This window comes from Hipposideros armiger, unplaced genomic scaffold (assembly GCF_001890085.2).
Source record: "Hipposideros armiger isolate ML-2016 unplaced genomic scaffold, ASM189008v1 scaffold_476, whole genome shotgun sequence".
In the NCBI taxonomy this organism is placed as follows: domain Eukaryota; kingdom Metazoa; phylum Chordata; class Mammalia; order Chiroptera; family Hipposideridae; genus Hipposideros; species Hipposideros armiger.
In genome coordinates this window covers 912,823-928,851 of record NW_017731826.1, presented here as the reverse complement: position 1 = coordinate 928,851, position 16,029 = coordinate 912,823, and the positions used below count along the sequence as shown (strand labels likewise).

At 40.1% G+C, this 16,029-nt stretch overlaps 1 protein-coding gene across 3 annotated transcripts in view; it reads right to left on the bottom strand.

Annotated features, from left to right (window-relative positions):
* LOC109395542 (uncharacterized) overlaps window positions 1-10,735 on the bottom strand; it is a 32,333-nt gene extending 21,598 nt beyond the window's left edge. Inside the window, exons 1-2 of one of the 3 annotated variants that reach the window (XM_019666594.1) lie at window positions 9,391-10,735; window positions 8,460-8,555 (exon numbers count right to left, since the gene is read on the bottom strand). In XM_019666594.1, the coding sequence (XP_019522139.1) occupies window positions 8,516-8,555; window positions 9,391-9,782 (432 nt within the window). In that variant the 5' untranslated portion in view covers window positions 9,783-10,735 and the 3' untranslated portion in view covers window positions 8,460-8,515. Of the gene's footprint in view, window positions 1-8,459; window positions 8,556-9,390 lie in introns of those variants that run through there. The other 2 variants (XM_019666595.1, XM_019666593.1) reach the window with 2 other exon arrangements.
* Between the last annotated feature and the right edge of the window lie 5,294 nt (window positions 10,736-16,029).

Below are 16,029 nucleotides of genomic sequence, written 5' to 3'. Positions count from 1 at the left end.
CCAGTGAAGCAGCGTCCTCCACAACTAGATTGAAGAACAAAACGACAGCAACTTGTCTGTTCCCCTTCCCCTAATTCCCCAGCACTGTTCCCATCCCAATTACCCAATAAAAATCTTAAAAAAAAAAAAAATGGTGTCAAGGGTCGGCCGAGTGGCGCACTGGTTAAGAGCTGGTTTGGGATGCCAGCTCTGAGCAGCAGGCCCCCGGTTCGGATCCCACATATGAGGGCAAGTGACGCTGCCCTCTACAGCTAAGATGGTGAACAACAGCTCAACCTGGAGCTGGGCTGCCATGAGTCGCCGGCGACGGCGTAGGCTGCAGCCCCTGCTGCAGTGAGCTGCCATAAGCTACTGTGAGTGGCCAGCAGTCAGCATGAGCAGCTGGCAGCCGGTGTGAGCTGCCAAGAGCCGCTGTGAGCGGCCGTCTAGTGGCCTGTGACCGATCTGCCTCACCCGGGAAGAGCGCAATGATAATATCAACATGGGCCAGTGAAGCAATGTCCTCCAAAACTAGACTGAAGGACAAAAGGACAGCAACTTGTCTGTTCCTCTTCCCGATTCCCCAATGCTGCTCCCCTCCCCCAATTCCCCAAAATCTTAAAAAAAAAAGTGTCAAAATGTAAAAACAAAAATGCTCACAATATTAAGGAAGTAGCAGAACGGAGGAATACTGATAGAGTGAAATGGTAAGCTGGAAGATCCAGTCAATGAACTCAAATGTAGTGCAAAAGAAAAGAGTGTGATCTTTAGTTAAAAGGGGCTGGGCTATAAATGATAATAGTCAACTACTGAATGTTCTAGAAAAAGAGAAGAGAATAATTTGGGGGTAATACTCTAAGAATAGTAAGTAATATTCCAAACTGGAGAAAAATATGAATCCATAGCTTATATGTATTACTATATGACTAAAACAGGATATATATCATTCACATGACTTGAACATACATACTGGAAATATAAATAATTTTCAAGTTAAGGCAAGGGTGCCTTATAATGTCTGATAAAATTTGGTAATTTGATAAGGAACTCCTCTGTAATATTCTTAGTTATAATTATTAATTATAATAAAAACTCTTACAATTAGCCAATAATACTGGTTTACTTGTTTGTGGTAGGAGATACATTTACACAGAGTATGACTAATAATGTAAGCTGAATTTCACCTGATGTTCAAACCTTATCATTTTTAACCCGCTATCTATGGCTTTAATAATTGTTATAATTAACAGAACCAATAGAATAATTGTTCTTAATGCCTTGTGGTTATAAGCAACCACCTGCTTTATCCTTAAAACAGATTTAGGTTAACATTAAAATAAATAAAAAACCTATCAGAATTTTCTAAACCACAGGTGGAAAATAAAAATTTTGGACAGCTCTAGAAAAGAACCAGAATCACATCAGCAATAATGCTTATAGGAATACAAAGGAGCAATGGCTTCTGCGTGCTAAGGGAGTGTAATTTTGACCCTAAAATTCTTAATTAGAAAAAAAAAGCAATCAAGTAATGCCTAAATGCAGATTTATTTCAATCCATAAATACTATTTTTAAGAATTATTAGAGTATGGAGTCTATCAAAATAAAAAACTGATTCTAAAAAGAAAACATGATACAAATAAACAATAGTGATAAGCAGAAAAGTTTACAATAAATTGCTAAGTCTAAATTACTATAAATTTTCTAACTAAAATTCTAGAATTAAGATTATAATTTCACATGTACTGAATAGGAAGAGGCAGGATATATACATGCATAAACTATGACCTAGCAATCCTGTTTTCAAGTGAAATGTGGGCAGGAACAGTAAATGGTAGATGAACAAGCAGAAAGCAGAAGTTTAATAGATAACTATCACATAGCAACATGATGTGAAAACACTGCTGGAGGACAAATGAACAAATTCATCTGCAGAACATTAGTTATGTGCACTGCAAATAAATTTCTCAAAAAACAAATTATACATTTTACAAGTTCACATATAATAAAAGGATATACATAATTCAAACTAGAATTGTTGCCAATGAGATCAGAGAATGGAAATAGGAAATGTGGATTAAAGGGAATAAATACATAAATGGTGTATAACAAAATGGACCATAGTGTGTTATAAAACTAAGAAAAAAATGTACTCACCACTCTGTGCTCTAGTCCACATTAAAAAAATAAGCCTAAAAAGACTTGAGTAAAAATAAAAACAAAATATGGAGGACTTCCACTCCTAAGCAAGATCCGAGTGAGTAACAGGGACCAAATTAACCTTCCTATCTGAAACAATCCAAAAAATTAACAAAATATGTTTCAGTGACACTGGACATCAGGCAACAAAGGAAAGACAGGGAACAAATTAAATGAACCCTACAACTGCGGCAGCTTTCCGCCTCGAGAAGTTTTGGACTGTGTTGCAGGAAGAAAAACCTGAGGCAGAGCCTGGCAGACTCCCACAGTTGAAGAGACAGATTTGAGAGTCTGGGCAGAACAAGGCAGCTAGAATTCATAGAACAGAGTATCAGAAAAGAGGGAGCTACAGGGAGCGAAAAACCCAGAGATCTACAGAGGGGTCCTCCTTAAGCACTCAGCAGAGTATAGATAAGGAATTACGCAGGTGCTGGGAAAGAACCATCCAAAAGCATTAAGAGGTAAAGGTGCCCAGTGCTCACTGAGGGCCTGTTCCTGGAATAGTGCCTGTTCTAAGCAGGCAGACTAAAAATTTTCATAATTCATGGCCCATTTGGTAGAGTATTCAGAAAGATCCTGCCTCAGTAGCGGGGAATAATTAACCCTAGACTGAAAACTGCCCTGGACCTGCCTAACAAATCCTAAAAAAATGATGAAGACTAAAAAGGATCAAACTATTTTTAAGTAACTTAATTATTACTCAGAATAAAGCTCAAGAAGATTTATAGGAACACAAAATATCCAACATCCACAAAAGTAAAATCACAATGCCTGACATCCAGTAAAAAATTACCAAGCATGAAGAAAACATGACCTATAATGAAAAGAATACTCAATTAATTGAAACTGATCCAGAACTGACACAGGTGTTAGATTTTTTTTTTAAGATTTTATTGGGGATTTAGGGGAGGGGAACAGTGCTGGGGAGTCGGGAGAAGGGGAACAGAGAAGTTGCTGTCCTTTTGTTCTTCAGTCTAGACATTGCTTCACTGGCCCACGTTGGTATTATCATTGTGCTCTTCCTGGGTGAGGCATATCGGTCACCGGCCTCTGGACGGCTGCTCTCGGCAGCTCTTGGCATCTCACGCCAGCTTCCGGCTGCTCACAAATGCTGCCGGCCACACACGGTAGCTTATGGCAGCCCACTGCAGTAGGGGCTGCAGCCCACGCCATCACCGGCGACTCTCGGCAGCCCAGCTCCAGGTCGTGCTGTTTTTCACTACCTTAGCTGTAGAGGGCAGTGTCACTGGCCCTCATATGGGATCCGAACCGGGGCCCTGCTGCTCAGTCTTAACCAACGCACCACTCACCCAGCCCACACAGGTGTTAGATTAACAGAAAAGGACATAAACACAATTACTGTAACTGTACTGTGTGTTCAAAAAGTACAGGCATAAAAGATGTAAAGGCCAAAGTTAAACTTCTACAAACAAAATTATAATGTCCGAGATGAAAAATAATCTTGGTGGGACAAAGAGCAGATCAGACACTGCAGAAGAAAAGATTACTGAACTTGAAGGCAGTCAAGTTCGTTTCTCCAAAAAAATATCCCCCCAGAATGAAAAGAACATCTGTGAGCTGTATGATGGCTCCAAGCAGACTAGCATATAGACAACTGGGGCTGAGGGGAGTGAGGAAAACAGCAAAAATATTTGAAGAATGATGGTCTAAAACTTTACACATTAAAAAAAAAAAAACAACAACAAAAAAAAACACACTGAAACCTGCATTTCCAAGCTCAATGAACCCTAAACAAAAGAAACATTTAGAAAACTACACCAAGGAAAACATAATCAAACTGCTCAAAACAAGTGATTAAAAAATAAAAAATCTTAAATCAGACAGAAAAACAGATAAGTTAAATAAAGAACATATATCAAGATGACATCAGATTTTACACTGGAAACAACAGAAGTGAGAAGACATTAGAGTAAAGTACTGAAAGAAAAAACTGTCAGGGCCAGCCGAGTGGCGCGATGGTTAAGAACTGGCTTGGGACGCCAGAGGGCCCCGGTTCGGATCCCACATATGAGAGCCAGTGACACTGCCCTCCACAGCTAAGATGCTGAACAACAGCTCAACCTGGAGCTGGGCTGCCATGAGTCGCCGGCGACGGCGTAGGCTGCAGCCCCTGTGGCAGTGGTTGCCATGGGCTACCGTATGTAGCCAGCAGCCAGCGTGAGTGGCCAGCAGCCGCAGTGAGCGGCCGTCCAGAAGCCGGTGACTGATGTGCCTCGCCTGGGAAGAGCGCAATGGTGGTGCCAACTTGGGCCAGTGAAGCAACATCCTCCACAACTAGACTGAAGAACAAAACGACAGCAACTTGTCTGTTTCCCTTCCCCAATTCCCCAATAAAATCTTCAAAAAAAAATAAATAAATAAATGAATAAATAAATAAATAAATAAATAAGAAGAAACTGTCAAACTCTAATTCTAGAGATAGCAAAAGTAACTTTCAAAAGTTAAGGCAAAGCTTCCAGTTTAGGACAAGACAAGAGTACATACTAGGTCATATCCTTCCCACTAAGTGCAGCTAAACTCTCAGCAAGTTAGAAATAGTGGGGAACCACCTCAAATCAATGAAGAGCATCTACAAACCACACTTAATGGTGAAAAACTGCATGCTTCTTCCCAAGATTAGGAACAAGGCAAGGATGTCCACTTCACCACTCTAATGCAATGTCATGATTTAGTCCTATTCAGTGAAATACTGCAAGAAAAGCAAATTAAAAGCATACAAATTAGAAGAGAAGAAGTAAAACTACCCCTTTTGCAGATGGCATGATGGAATACTTAGAAAATCCCAAGAAACATACCCCCAAAATTCCTAGAATAATTTAAGCAGTCATAGACTACAAGATCAACAACATATAAAACTCAACTGTATTTCTATATAATAACAATAAAGTATGTGGAAATCTAACGATAGATCAAAAAAATTCAGGTATATAACAAAACATGCAAAACTCGTAGGCTAAAAACTGCAAAATGAAAAAAAAAACCCTGCAAAATGATTATAAAAGAAATTCAAGAAAATCTGAGTAAATGGACAGACATTCTGTGTTCACAGATTGGAAGACTCAACATAGTAAAGATGCCAATTCTTCCCAAAATTATATACTGTATAGATTTAACACATTTCCTATTAAAAACTCAGCAACATTTTTTATAGATATAGACAAACTTATTCTAAAATTTATATAGAAAGGCAAAGGGACTAGAATAGCCAAACAATTTTGAAAATGGCAAATAAAGTTGGACTCATACTACCCAATTTTAGGTATTATCATAAAGTTACAATGAAGACAGTGGAGTACTGATAAAAGGATATACATATAAATGAATGGAACAGAGCACAGAGTCAAGATCTAGACCCACACAAAAATGGCCATCTGATTTTTTCAATGAAGCAAAACCAATTCAGTGGAGAAAGTAGTATTTTCAACAAAATTATATCCATATGCAAAAAAAGAGAACCTTGACCTAAATCTCACAGTTCATTCAAAAACAAAAACAAACCTCACAGTAAATCCTATACCTGTATATAAAATGTCAAATTGTAAGATAAAACTTTTAAAAGAAAATATAGGTGAAAGTCTTCAAGACCTAGTGTTGTGCAGAGCTCTTAGATATAACACCAAAGGCAAGATCCATAAAATAAAAAGTTGACAAATTTCACTTCATCAAAATTAAAAATTTTTACTCTGCAATACTGTTAAAATAAGCTACAAACTGGAAGAAAATTTTGCAAATCATGTATCTGCACTTGTTTTAGAAAGTATAAAAACTGTGAAAATGAAATGGCTCAGTTGGTTAAGAGTTGGTTCAAGACAACAAGGTCACCCGTTCAATTCACAGCCTGAGCTGAGCTGCTGCTGAGCTGCCAACAGGTGGCAGGATGGCTCAGCTAAAAAAAAAAAGAAAAGAAATGGAAAGAAACAAGCCAATTTTAAAAAGTGGGCAAAACACTTGACCCAGATAGATACTTTATAAAGGGATATAGGATGACAAATAAGCTCATGAAAGATAATCAATATTAGCAATTAGTGAAATGCAAATTAAAGCCATGAAAAAATATAACCATATACCCCTATGGAATTACTAAAACAAATATTTTAAATTTTCTAAATTGATGATATCAAGTGCTAGGGAAGATTGAAAGCAACTGGAACTCTTACACATTGCTAATGGAATGCAAAACATAAAGTTAAATATTTACTTACTATATAATCTAGCAGTCCCACTAGGGTAAAGGAGGTGAGCTTGTATACCTGTTTGGAAAAGTGTCCTTATGTGGAAGTTGAATGTGGACAAATCCTACGACCTGGGGATTCCATCATAGGTATAGAGCCTAAAGTCTGGTACATGTGCCACAGAAAATATGTATTGATTCAAAGCACCACTGTTTATAATATCCCAAGCTAGAAACAACCTATACATCCTTTAACAGAACAGTGGAAAAATAAGTTGTTGCCTGCTTATTAAACTTATTAAATACTATAAAACAGTGCGAAATACTATGGCTTTATGCTCGGTCTTGGAATCATCCTGTGAAGATAATAGACAAGGTTGATTAACAAAAGAAAGGCACTGAAGAAAACATAAGAGTATGAAAACACCTTATATATAGAATCCAAGGACATGCAAAACTATTCAATACATTTTTTTCTGGGATGCAATTTTAGTCAAATTATAAAAAGCAAGTAATTGACAAGCATAAAATTCAAGACAGTGGTAGAGGAGGGTGTGCTGTGATTTGGATTTTACAGGGTCATAAGATAAGGGTAGAGGGAGTTCTATTTAAGATTAGTGGTAGATACACAGATCTTAGGTTGAGTAGTATTCTTTACACCTTTGAGGTATTTTTTACAATATATCTCTTATATGTCATATTTCCTATTTTTAAAACTGGGAGAAAATTACATACAAAAATCTTTTTTATATGTTTATTTGAGCCAAACTGACATATACAAAAGAGCAAGAGCTCAAATATTCTCCCAAAATCTTGTTCATAAATAAAACATATGAGAGCCTGAGACACAGCCCTGGACCCACTCCCAGCACCTGCTAAATTCAGTCTCATTCTAAGATGAGCTGTCAAAAAAGAACTAGTGCAAAATCTACGAGGTGTGATAAAAAACTATGAATGTTTAAAATTTTTAAAAATTATTACAGTAAAAGACACATTGCCATTAATCCCCCTCAAAATACTCCCCCTCACTTCAAACACACTTATCCCATCGTACTTGCCACCTTCTAAAGCAGTTCTGGAAGTCCTCTTTTGTGAGTGTCTTTAGTTGCACTTACCTTTCATGGTCATTTTGACTTTGGGAAAGAGCCAGAAGTTGCGCAGTACCAGATCTGGTGAATAAGGAGGATGAGGACACACCATAATGTTTTCATTTGACAGAAACTGCCATACCAGAAACAATGTGTGACACAAGAGTGTTATCATGATGAGGATGAAACCGTTTGCCCATTTCTCAGGCCATTTTCTATGTACATCAATTCTTAAATGCTTCTAATAAGCCCTTATCATATTCAGAGTTCACCATAGTGTTCCTGGGTACAAACAGCTTGCACAATTCAATCGAGGTAAAAAAAACACAATTAACATCACCTTGATGTTAGATCTTGATGGACGCGTTTTTTTCACATGAGGAGAACTGGGTGATTTCCATTGAGAACTCTGAAACTTGGTCTCAGGATCATAACCATAGACCCAAGTTTCATCTCCTGTCATGACATGTCTTAAAAAGCTGGAATCTGAAGTAGCACCATCATACAACTCCAATGAAACTGACAAATGCTATTGCTTTTGTTTCACAGTCAAACTTTATGGAACAAATTTCCCACCTACTGGCCACATGTTCAAATCTGTTGTTAAAATGCTTTGAACAGAACCATAAGAGATGTTCTGATCCTCAGAAACTTCTCTAATAGTCAACTATCTGTTTGATCAAATCATTTCACTTCCTCTTTCAACATTCTCTTGGGTTTTTGATGTAGAAGGACATCCCGATCTCTCATCTTTAATTGATTCACAACCATTACGAAATTGCTCAAACCATTTGTAAACCGTCTTCATGGTCACTGCAGCATCACCATAAACTAATTTTAACATTTCGTGTGTTTCTTCAGCACTTTTTGCAGTTTGAAACAAAATTTCATGTTAATGCGTTGTTCATGATCCATGATTTATGGCACACTTTAAAACACACCCCTCAACCATAGCTCACACCCTACTAACCACATCAAACAAGTTGAAACTTGTCACAGTTACTAAGGTTCTTTTTGAAGATCCCTGCCTTTCTGTTGGATGGCAATTGGCAGCAGCATTCATGGTATTTTTTGATCACGCCTGTACTCAAGGATATGACTAGAAAAAGGGAAAGAAAAACAAATGACTGACTACACACATGCAGCAGCGAAGTGTGACTAGGACGCAAAGAAAATCAATGAAGAAATATTTCAGACCAAATTTAGTGACGCTGGTGAAGAAAGAGTACAGAGAAGAAATGCAGATACAAGAGAAAAAATAAAACTTCTGGAGAAGAAAAGTTCAAAGGTTTGAAAATGTTTCCTGAGGAAGCAGTAAATGGAGAGAAAAGAGTTTTTTGAGTAATAAAGCTTTGAGCAAGTTTGTGAGTCTTTAAATATGTGACTGTACTGCCTTAAAAAATATAACTAAATTAAAAGGTCAAACTAAAATAAAAAGGGCCTCTTTCTCACCAAGTTTCAAAACCCTTGAAGGTGCCCGTGGCAAGCTGGCGCAGATTTGTCAAACCTCCAGGTCCCGAATGCCCACCGACCCAGGACACCCCCAGCCCATCCCTTCCCCAAGGAAGGGATTCTTCAGACTCGGCCGCTGCTGCCTTCTCTGGTCTCCATACCCCGAGGTGGGCTGGAGCACACCTGTGATCACTTCTCAAGCCCTCAGAACCGCCATTATCCGTTTCGGTTCCCTCTTTCTTCCTAGGCAGGAAACGGCTCTCATTTTCCTCTCTCACGAGAGTCTTCAATTCAGGCGTCCTTTGGGCTCACTATTTGCGACTCCTCACCTGGCTCCCTCTCCAAACTCCTGACGCCCCGTCCCAAACCTCCGGCCTGCTATTCCCACTACCAGGGGGCCCAGTCCCAGGTCAGTCCCAGGTCAGTCCCTGGTCGGTCCCGCGTGTGTGGACCTCGGGCCTTCCACCCGTCCCGCCCCTCACCTCAGGCTCCGAGTCACGCTCCTGCTTGTCACACTCGGCACCTCCGTCGTCGCTCTGAGAACCCAGAGCAGGGTGGAACGCAGGAGAATCCACAGTTGCAGTTCTGCCTGCTGAAGCTTAGTTACCATCCCCACGAAAACCCCTGGCAGCGCGCTCTGGGCGGGGCCTGAGGGAAGAAGTCCCGCCCGCTGTGCGCACGCGGAGCTTCCGGAAGCGCTGCTGCAGCTGCTCTCGGCATATCCGTCCCCTGCTCGGCCTTGCGCCCCAACACCCGGGAGCAGCAGCCCCAGGACCCAGTGCCTCAACCCCGCTTCTGGCTGCCTGCGCGACCGCGGGTCACTTTCCCCATGAGACCCCATCTTTTCCAGGAGGACGCGACGCACTCCTTTCATACGAAACCAGACGCCAGCGGAGTCGGGGATTGGTCAGCCGGGCGGAGGCGGGGCCTGGGTTAGTGGACCGGTGTGGCGGGACTCCAGTGAGTGTGGCTCAGGCAAGGGAAGCGTCTGCTGAACCTTCCTGAGTCCCTGAAGGTACTTAGTAGGAGTTTCGCCTCCCCTTCCCCCCGCAAATAGTGAGCCCAAAGGACGCCTGAATTGAAGACTCTCGTGAGAGAGGAAAATGAGAGCCGTTTCCTGCCTAGGAAGAAAGAGGGAACCGAAAACGGATAATGGCGGTTCTGAGGGCTTGAGAAGTGGTCACAGGTGTGCTCCCAGTTCTTGGGTTGCTCCTCCGCACCGTCAAGTCGCCCCACCTGGCTCCCGAGGGCAGGGCTTTGTCCTGGGGTCTGGTTTTCAGGAACTGAGTGCTGGGCCAGAGAGTGTCACCACTAAGGTCACTGCTGGAGAAACGCGCCAGTTCAGTATCGTTTGAGTTCCTGTTAACCAGGCCAGGTGTGTTTTTACAGTAGACAGACTAAACTTGCCAGCCTTTGGTGTGGAGTTTTTGTTAAGCATATGTACGCAGTCGGAACTAGCAGTATCAGAACTTATCAGCTATCTCCTTTTGTTTTTCATCTTAATTATGATTGGGTGCACCACTAAAAAGGAAAGGAGCCCTGAGAGCCAAGGGTGGTAGCTGACTTGGATGCCCCATGAACATAAGCAACGTCATGGAATAGTGACATCAGATGAGGTCTCTGATGGGATGGAAAGAGAAGAAAATGACAAATCATGCTTGAACAGATAAAAACACACTGTGCAACCACAAAAAGATAACCATACTTTCCCCAGCTAACTTGAGCAACTACTGTTTCTCCAGTGACAACTCTAGTCCTGTTCCATTCTTCCTGCTTTCTACATAAAAATTACTGTATTTTGCAGTGTATAATGTGCTGCCGTGTATAATGTGCACTCACGTTTTTGGCCCAAACTTTCAGGGGAAAAAATATTTTAATTTTTTAACTCAAATTTTTATTTGTTTGCGTTTAGGTACTTGTTTTTTGTATTATAAAGGAATTTTAGCATGTTATGGCACAAGAAATTTTATGTAACAAATAATTACAAAAGACAAGAACAGATACAAGGTACAAGAAATTTTATGTACTGGTAACAAATTTATGATATTTACGCATCATAGAAGGCCAAGAGCTCTTCATCATTGCAAATTTGTCATAAGTTCAACAAAACCGATTATCGTATTCTAGGGTATTATTTTGCATATGGATACCATTATTGATTTTTAGAGTTACACTTTTAATGCATAAGCATAAATAAAATAATTTAAAACATTTATATAGATATGGAATTAGCACTACCCATGTATAATGCGCATCCTTGTTTTTCCCTCACAAATTTGGGCCAAAAGAGTGCATTTACATGGCAAAATACGATATTAAACTAATAACAGAATTGCCCCAGCTGACAGTACCAAAGCAAACCCATTTCCTTGGACCCTTCCCCAAATCTCCTAACAAGCCCAAATGCTATAATATGCCCTCTTTAACACCCCCCTCTGTGATGTGAGATCTCCCTCACTATAACAACTAATAACCCTTCATTGCTTGACCATAACTATGCCTTTGGTGGACATAACCAGTATGAATGAATTTATATCTGAACTATACATGACCATACACACACACACACACACACACACACACACACACAAATAAAACCTTAAAACCTATCCCCTAATGAGAAAATGAACATTAACGTGAATGGTAAAATAGGGGAGACTTTGTATATAATAAACTTGTAAGCTAAATGCAATATGGGACTGTGGGTTGGATTTTAAACAGTAAGATGCTAATGGTAAAATCAGACTAAAGTCTGCAGTTTCAGAGCGTTGTACCAATACGAGTTTCTTAACGTGCTATGGTGGTTGTATCAGACATTAAACATAGGAGAAATGGTGAAGGGTATACAGAGCCTTCATGTACTATCTTTGCAACTTTTCTGTAGATTTTAAATTATTCCAAAATAATTTTATTTTTTAAAAACTTATGCACAATTTATCCTCTAGGGAGGAGGCTAATTTTTGCTGTTAACTCGGGCAGGGGTGATGATTATTGCATCTTGAGTGTCCCTGGTGTGAGCAACAGAAATATAGTCCCAACAGCTCTTCTGCCTCAATTCCAGCTTCTGGCTTCTCCCTACCCAACATTTCAGGGTTCTTTCCTGGATCCCCCCACACACCCTCAACCCCTCTGGGCATGTGGCCATCAGTTCATTGAAAGTGACCACACCTCATCTAGGTCTTGCCCCATTATTTTGTCGTCACAGAGGTGAAAGTAATTCCAGGATTCTTGACTGCTTTCAGATTGGAAATAAGATGTAAGTGGGTAAGAACCACAAAGGTACAGGAGGCGAAGTTGTGTCAAGGCCACATTATCAAATCAAAGGAGACGGAAGGAAACTTTGCAAATACATTAACACATTTCCTGAGCTTTCCTTGGTGTGACATTGTCTCACAGCCCCCAGCCTTCACCCAAGCACAGGAGTTGATCAACTCTGTAATGAAAGGCATCAGGCTATGGTCACCAACACAACATAGAAAGTAGGATACCCAAACCTGGGCACCAGATAGTCACCAGGGAACTAGATATAACAGACAGCCCATGTTTTCGCAGTAACAGTTGATAGAAGCTTTCATTCAGGGACTCCTTCCATGATGGATGTAAATATGAATGGCAGAGGGGAGGATTAAGAGAGTTTATTTGACTTACAACAATTAGGACTCCAGGAGGAGTTTGTCTTCTGGAATCTGGTGGATTTCATTATGTGGTAGGAGTGAAGGTCACTTCTATAGCAGTGCTTGCTGTCCAATAGAAATATAATGTAAGCCACATATGTAATTTAAAATTTTTCTAGTAGCTACATTTACAAAAGTAAAAAAGTTAAAATTAATTTTAATATTTTGTGTCATATCCAAGGTATTTCATTTGTAATCAATATATTAAATCATCAATGAGACATTTTATATTCTTTTTTCTGTATTAAATTTTGAAACCTGGTGTGTATTTTCCACATACAGCACATCTCAATACAGATGCTAAATTTTTATTGGGAACACTTAATGTATATTTAGATTTCATAAAATTTAAAGTTGGAAAAATAGATTCATATATCCACATTGTCCCAAACATACTTAAAATTTTTCCAATAACTGAATTATCAGTTTTTAAATTAAGGCAAGGATGTGGAGAAATTGGAACTCTTGTGTGTTGCTGGTAGGAATGTAAAATGGTGCAGCTGCTATGGAAAACAATATGGTAACTCCTCAAAAATTACAAAGAATTACCATATAATCCAGCAATTCCATTTCTAGCTATATACTCAAAAGAACTGAAAGCAAGGTCTCAAAGAGATTTGTACACCGATGTTCATAGCATTATTTACAATAATCAAAAGGTGGAAGCAACTCGTGTTCATTGGCAAATGAATGGATAAACAAACTATGTGTATACATGCAATGGAATGTTATTGCCTTAAATAGGAAATTCTGAGACATGCTACAATGTGGACGAACCTTGAGGACAATTTGCTAGGTGAAATAAGCCAGTCACAAAAAGACAAGCATGATTCCACTTATGTGAGGAATCAAAAATAGTCAGATTCATAGAGCCAGAAAGTAGGATAGTGGTGTTGCCAGGGACTGTGGGGAGGCAGGAATGGCGAGTTGTTGTTTAATAGGTATAGACTTTTAGGTTAAGATAAAAAAGTTATGGAGATTGGTTACATAACACTCAACGTACTTAACACTACCGAACTTAAAAATGGTTAAGATGGTAAATTTTGTTATGTATTTTAGCACAATTAAAATAAAAAGTGAGGTCTTTAGTCACACTAGCCACATTTCCAGTGCTCAACAGCCCTGTATGGCTAAATGGCCCACTTATCATCAAGTGGAGCTTTACGCTAAGAGAAAGGAGGAACTAAAACTCTATCTTCAACTGTCACTCTGAAAGGGCTGCCTGTGGCTGTCTCTGCTCTAAGCCACTCACTGCCTTTCTTCACTCTGCCTGGAGAGTTAGAACCTGTTACCTAAGTCTTGCATGTGGTAAATACACTGATTACTTCAGAATAAACTTCAATTTCCTTTAGGGAATTCATTCGTATATAGAAGGAAGTGCAGTCTTCTAATAGCCATCCATTTTAACTCTGTGGGTGTAATGTTTCTGAGAAGGGAGATTTCCTCTATTTGTCACCCCATGAAGTTTCACCCCAAATGGATTATTTCAAACTGAAATCACTGTGATCCAACATCTAAGATTTGAAAGCAGCTTTTATAAAGTTGTCTGATTTGTGAATAGCACAGATATTTGAAATCTCAGGGTGAAGGAGCAATATGAGACATCATCAAGGTTTGCTTTTAACTTTCCTCGTAGGGCTTAACTGTGGTTGCCTTTTATTTATAGCTTTTAGTACAGTTTAGGGTTCCTAACAGGTGCTCAATATGTATTTTAGACAAGGATTTATTGTAGTTGTGTTTTTATAATAATCTTTGTATTTTGTTGCTATGTGATTTAATCAAATTTTCTATTCTCAAAGTCCTTTTAAATAATTACATGTGACTCCAGAGAATACATTATGCCCTTTCAGAAAATAATAAAAATCCCTAGCATGAGAAAGACACACAGACCACAGACAAATGGGACAGAATTGAGAGCTCAGAAATAAACCCGTATGTAAACAGGCAACTAAGTAACCAAGAATATACAATGGAAAAAGTAAAGTCTCTTCAATAAATGGTGTTGGGAAAACTGGACAGCCATATGCAAAAGTATGAAAATAGACCACTATCTTACGCCATACTTAAAAATTAGCTCAAAATGGATTAAAGACTTGAATGTAAGACCTAAAACAATAAAAGACATAGAAGAAAACATAGGCATTAAGCTTCTGGACACTGGTCTCAGTGGTATTTTTGTGAATTTGACTCCAAAGGCAAGGGAAACAAAAGCAAAAATAAACAAATGGGACTAAATCAAACAAAAAAACTTTTGCACAGCAAAGGAAACCAACAGCAAAACAAAAAGTCAATGAAACCAAATGGGAGAAGATATTTGCAAATGATACTTCCAGTAAGGGGTTAATATCCAAAATATATAAAGTACTCATACAACTCAACAACAAAACACAATACAATTAAAAAATGGACAGAGGATTTGAATAGACATTTTCCCAAGGAAGATGTACAGATAGCCAATAGGCATATGAAAAGATGTTCAAAAAAAGTTCAACATCACTAATTATTAGAGAAATGCAAATCAAAACCACAATGAAATATCACCTTAAACCTATTAGACTTGGCTCCCATTAAAAAAAAGAAAAGGCGGGCCAGCTGAGTGGCGCGTTGGTTGACAGCTGACTTGGGACACCAGCTCTGAGCAGCAGGGCCCCGGTTTGGATCCCACATGAGGGCCAGTGACACTGCCCTCTACAGCTAAGATGATGAACAACAGCTCGACCTGGAGCTGGGAAGCCGTGAGTCGCAGGCGACGGCATAGGCTGCAGCCCCTGCTGCAGTGGGCTGCCATAAGCTACTGTGTGTGGGCAGCAGCCAGCATGAGCAGCTGGCAGCTGGTGTGAGCTGCCAAGAGCCACCATGAGCAGCCATCCAGAGGCCGGCAACCGATCTGCCTCACCTGGGAGGAGCACAATGATAATACCAACATGGGCCAGTAAAGCGACGTCCTCCATAACTAGACTGAAGAACCAAAGGACAGCAACTTGTCTGTTCCCCTTCCCCAGATTCCCCAGTGCTGTTCCCCTCCCCTAATTTCCCAATAAAGATCTTTAAAAAAAAAAAAGGAAACCCTCACGCACTGTTGGTGGGATTGTAAATTGGTGCAACCACTCTGGAAAAACAGTATGGAGGATCCTTTAAAAATTAAGACTAAGGCTGGCCGAGTGACGCGATGGTTAAGAACTGGCTTGGGATGCCAGAGGGCCCTGGTTCGGATCCCACATATGAAGGCCAGTGACACTGCCCTCCACAGCTAAGATGCTGAACGATAGCTCAACCTGGAGCTGGGCTGCCGTGAGTCACCGGCGACGGCATAGGCTGTAGCCCCTGTAGCAGTGGGTTGCCATGGGCTACTGTGTGTAGCCAGCAGCCAGCGTGAGCGGCCAGCAGGAAGCCGGCGACTGATCTGCCTCGCCAGAGAAGAGCGCAATGATGGTGCCAACTTGGGCC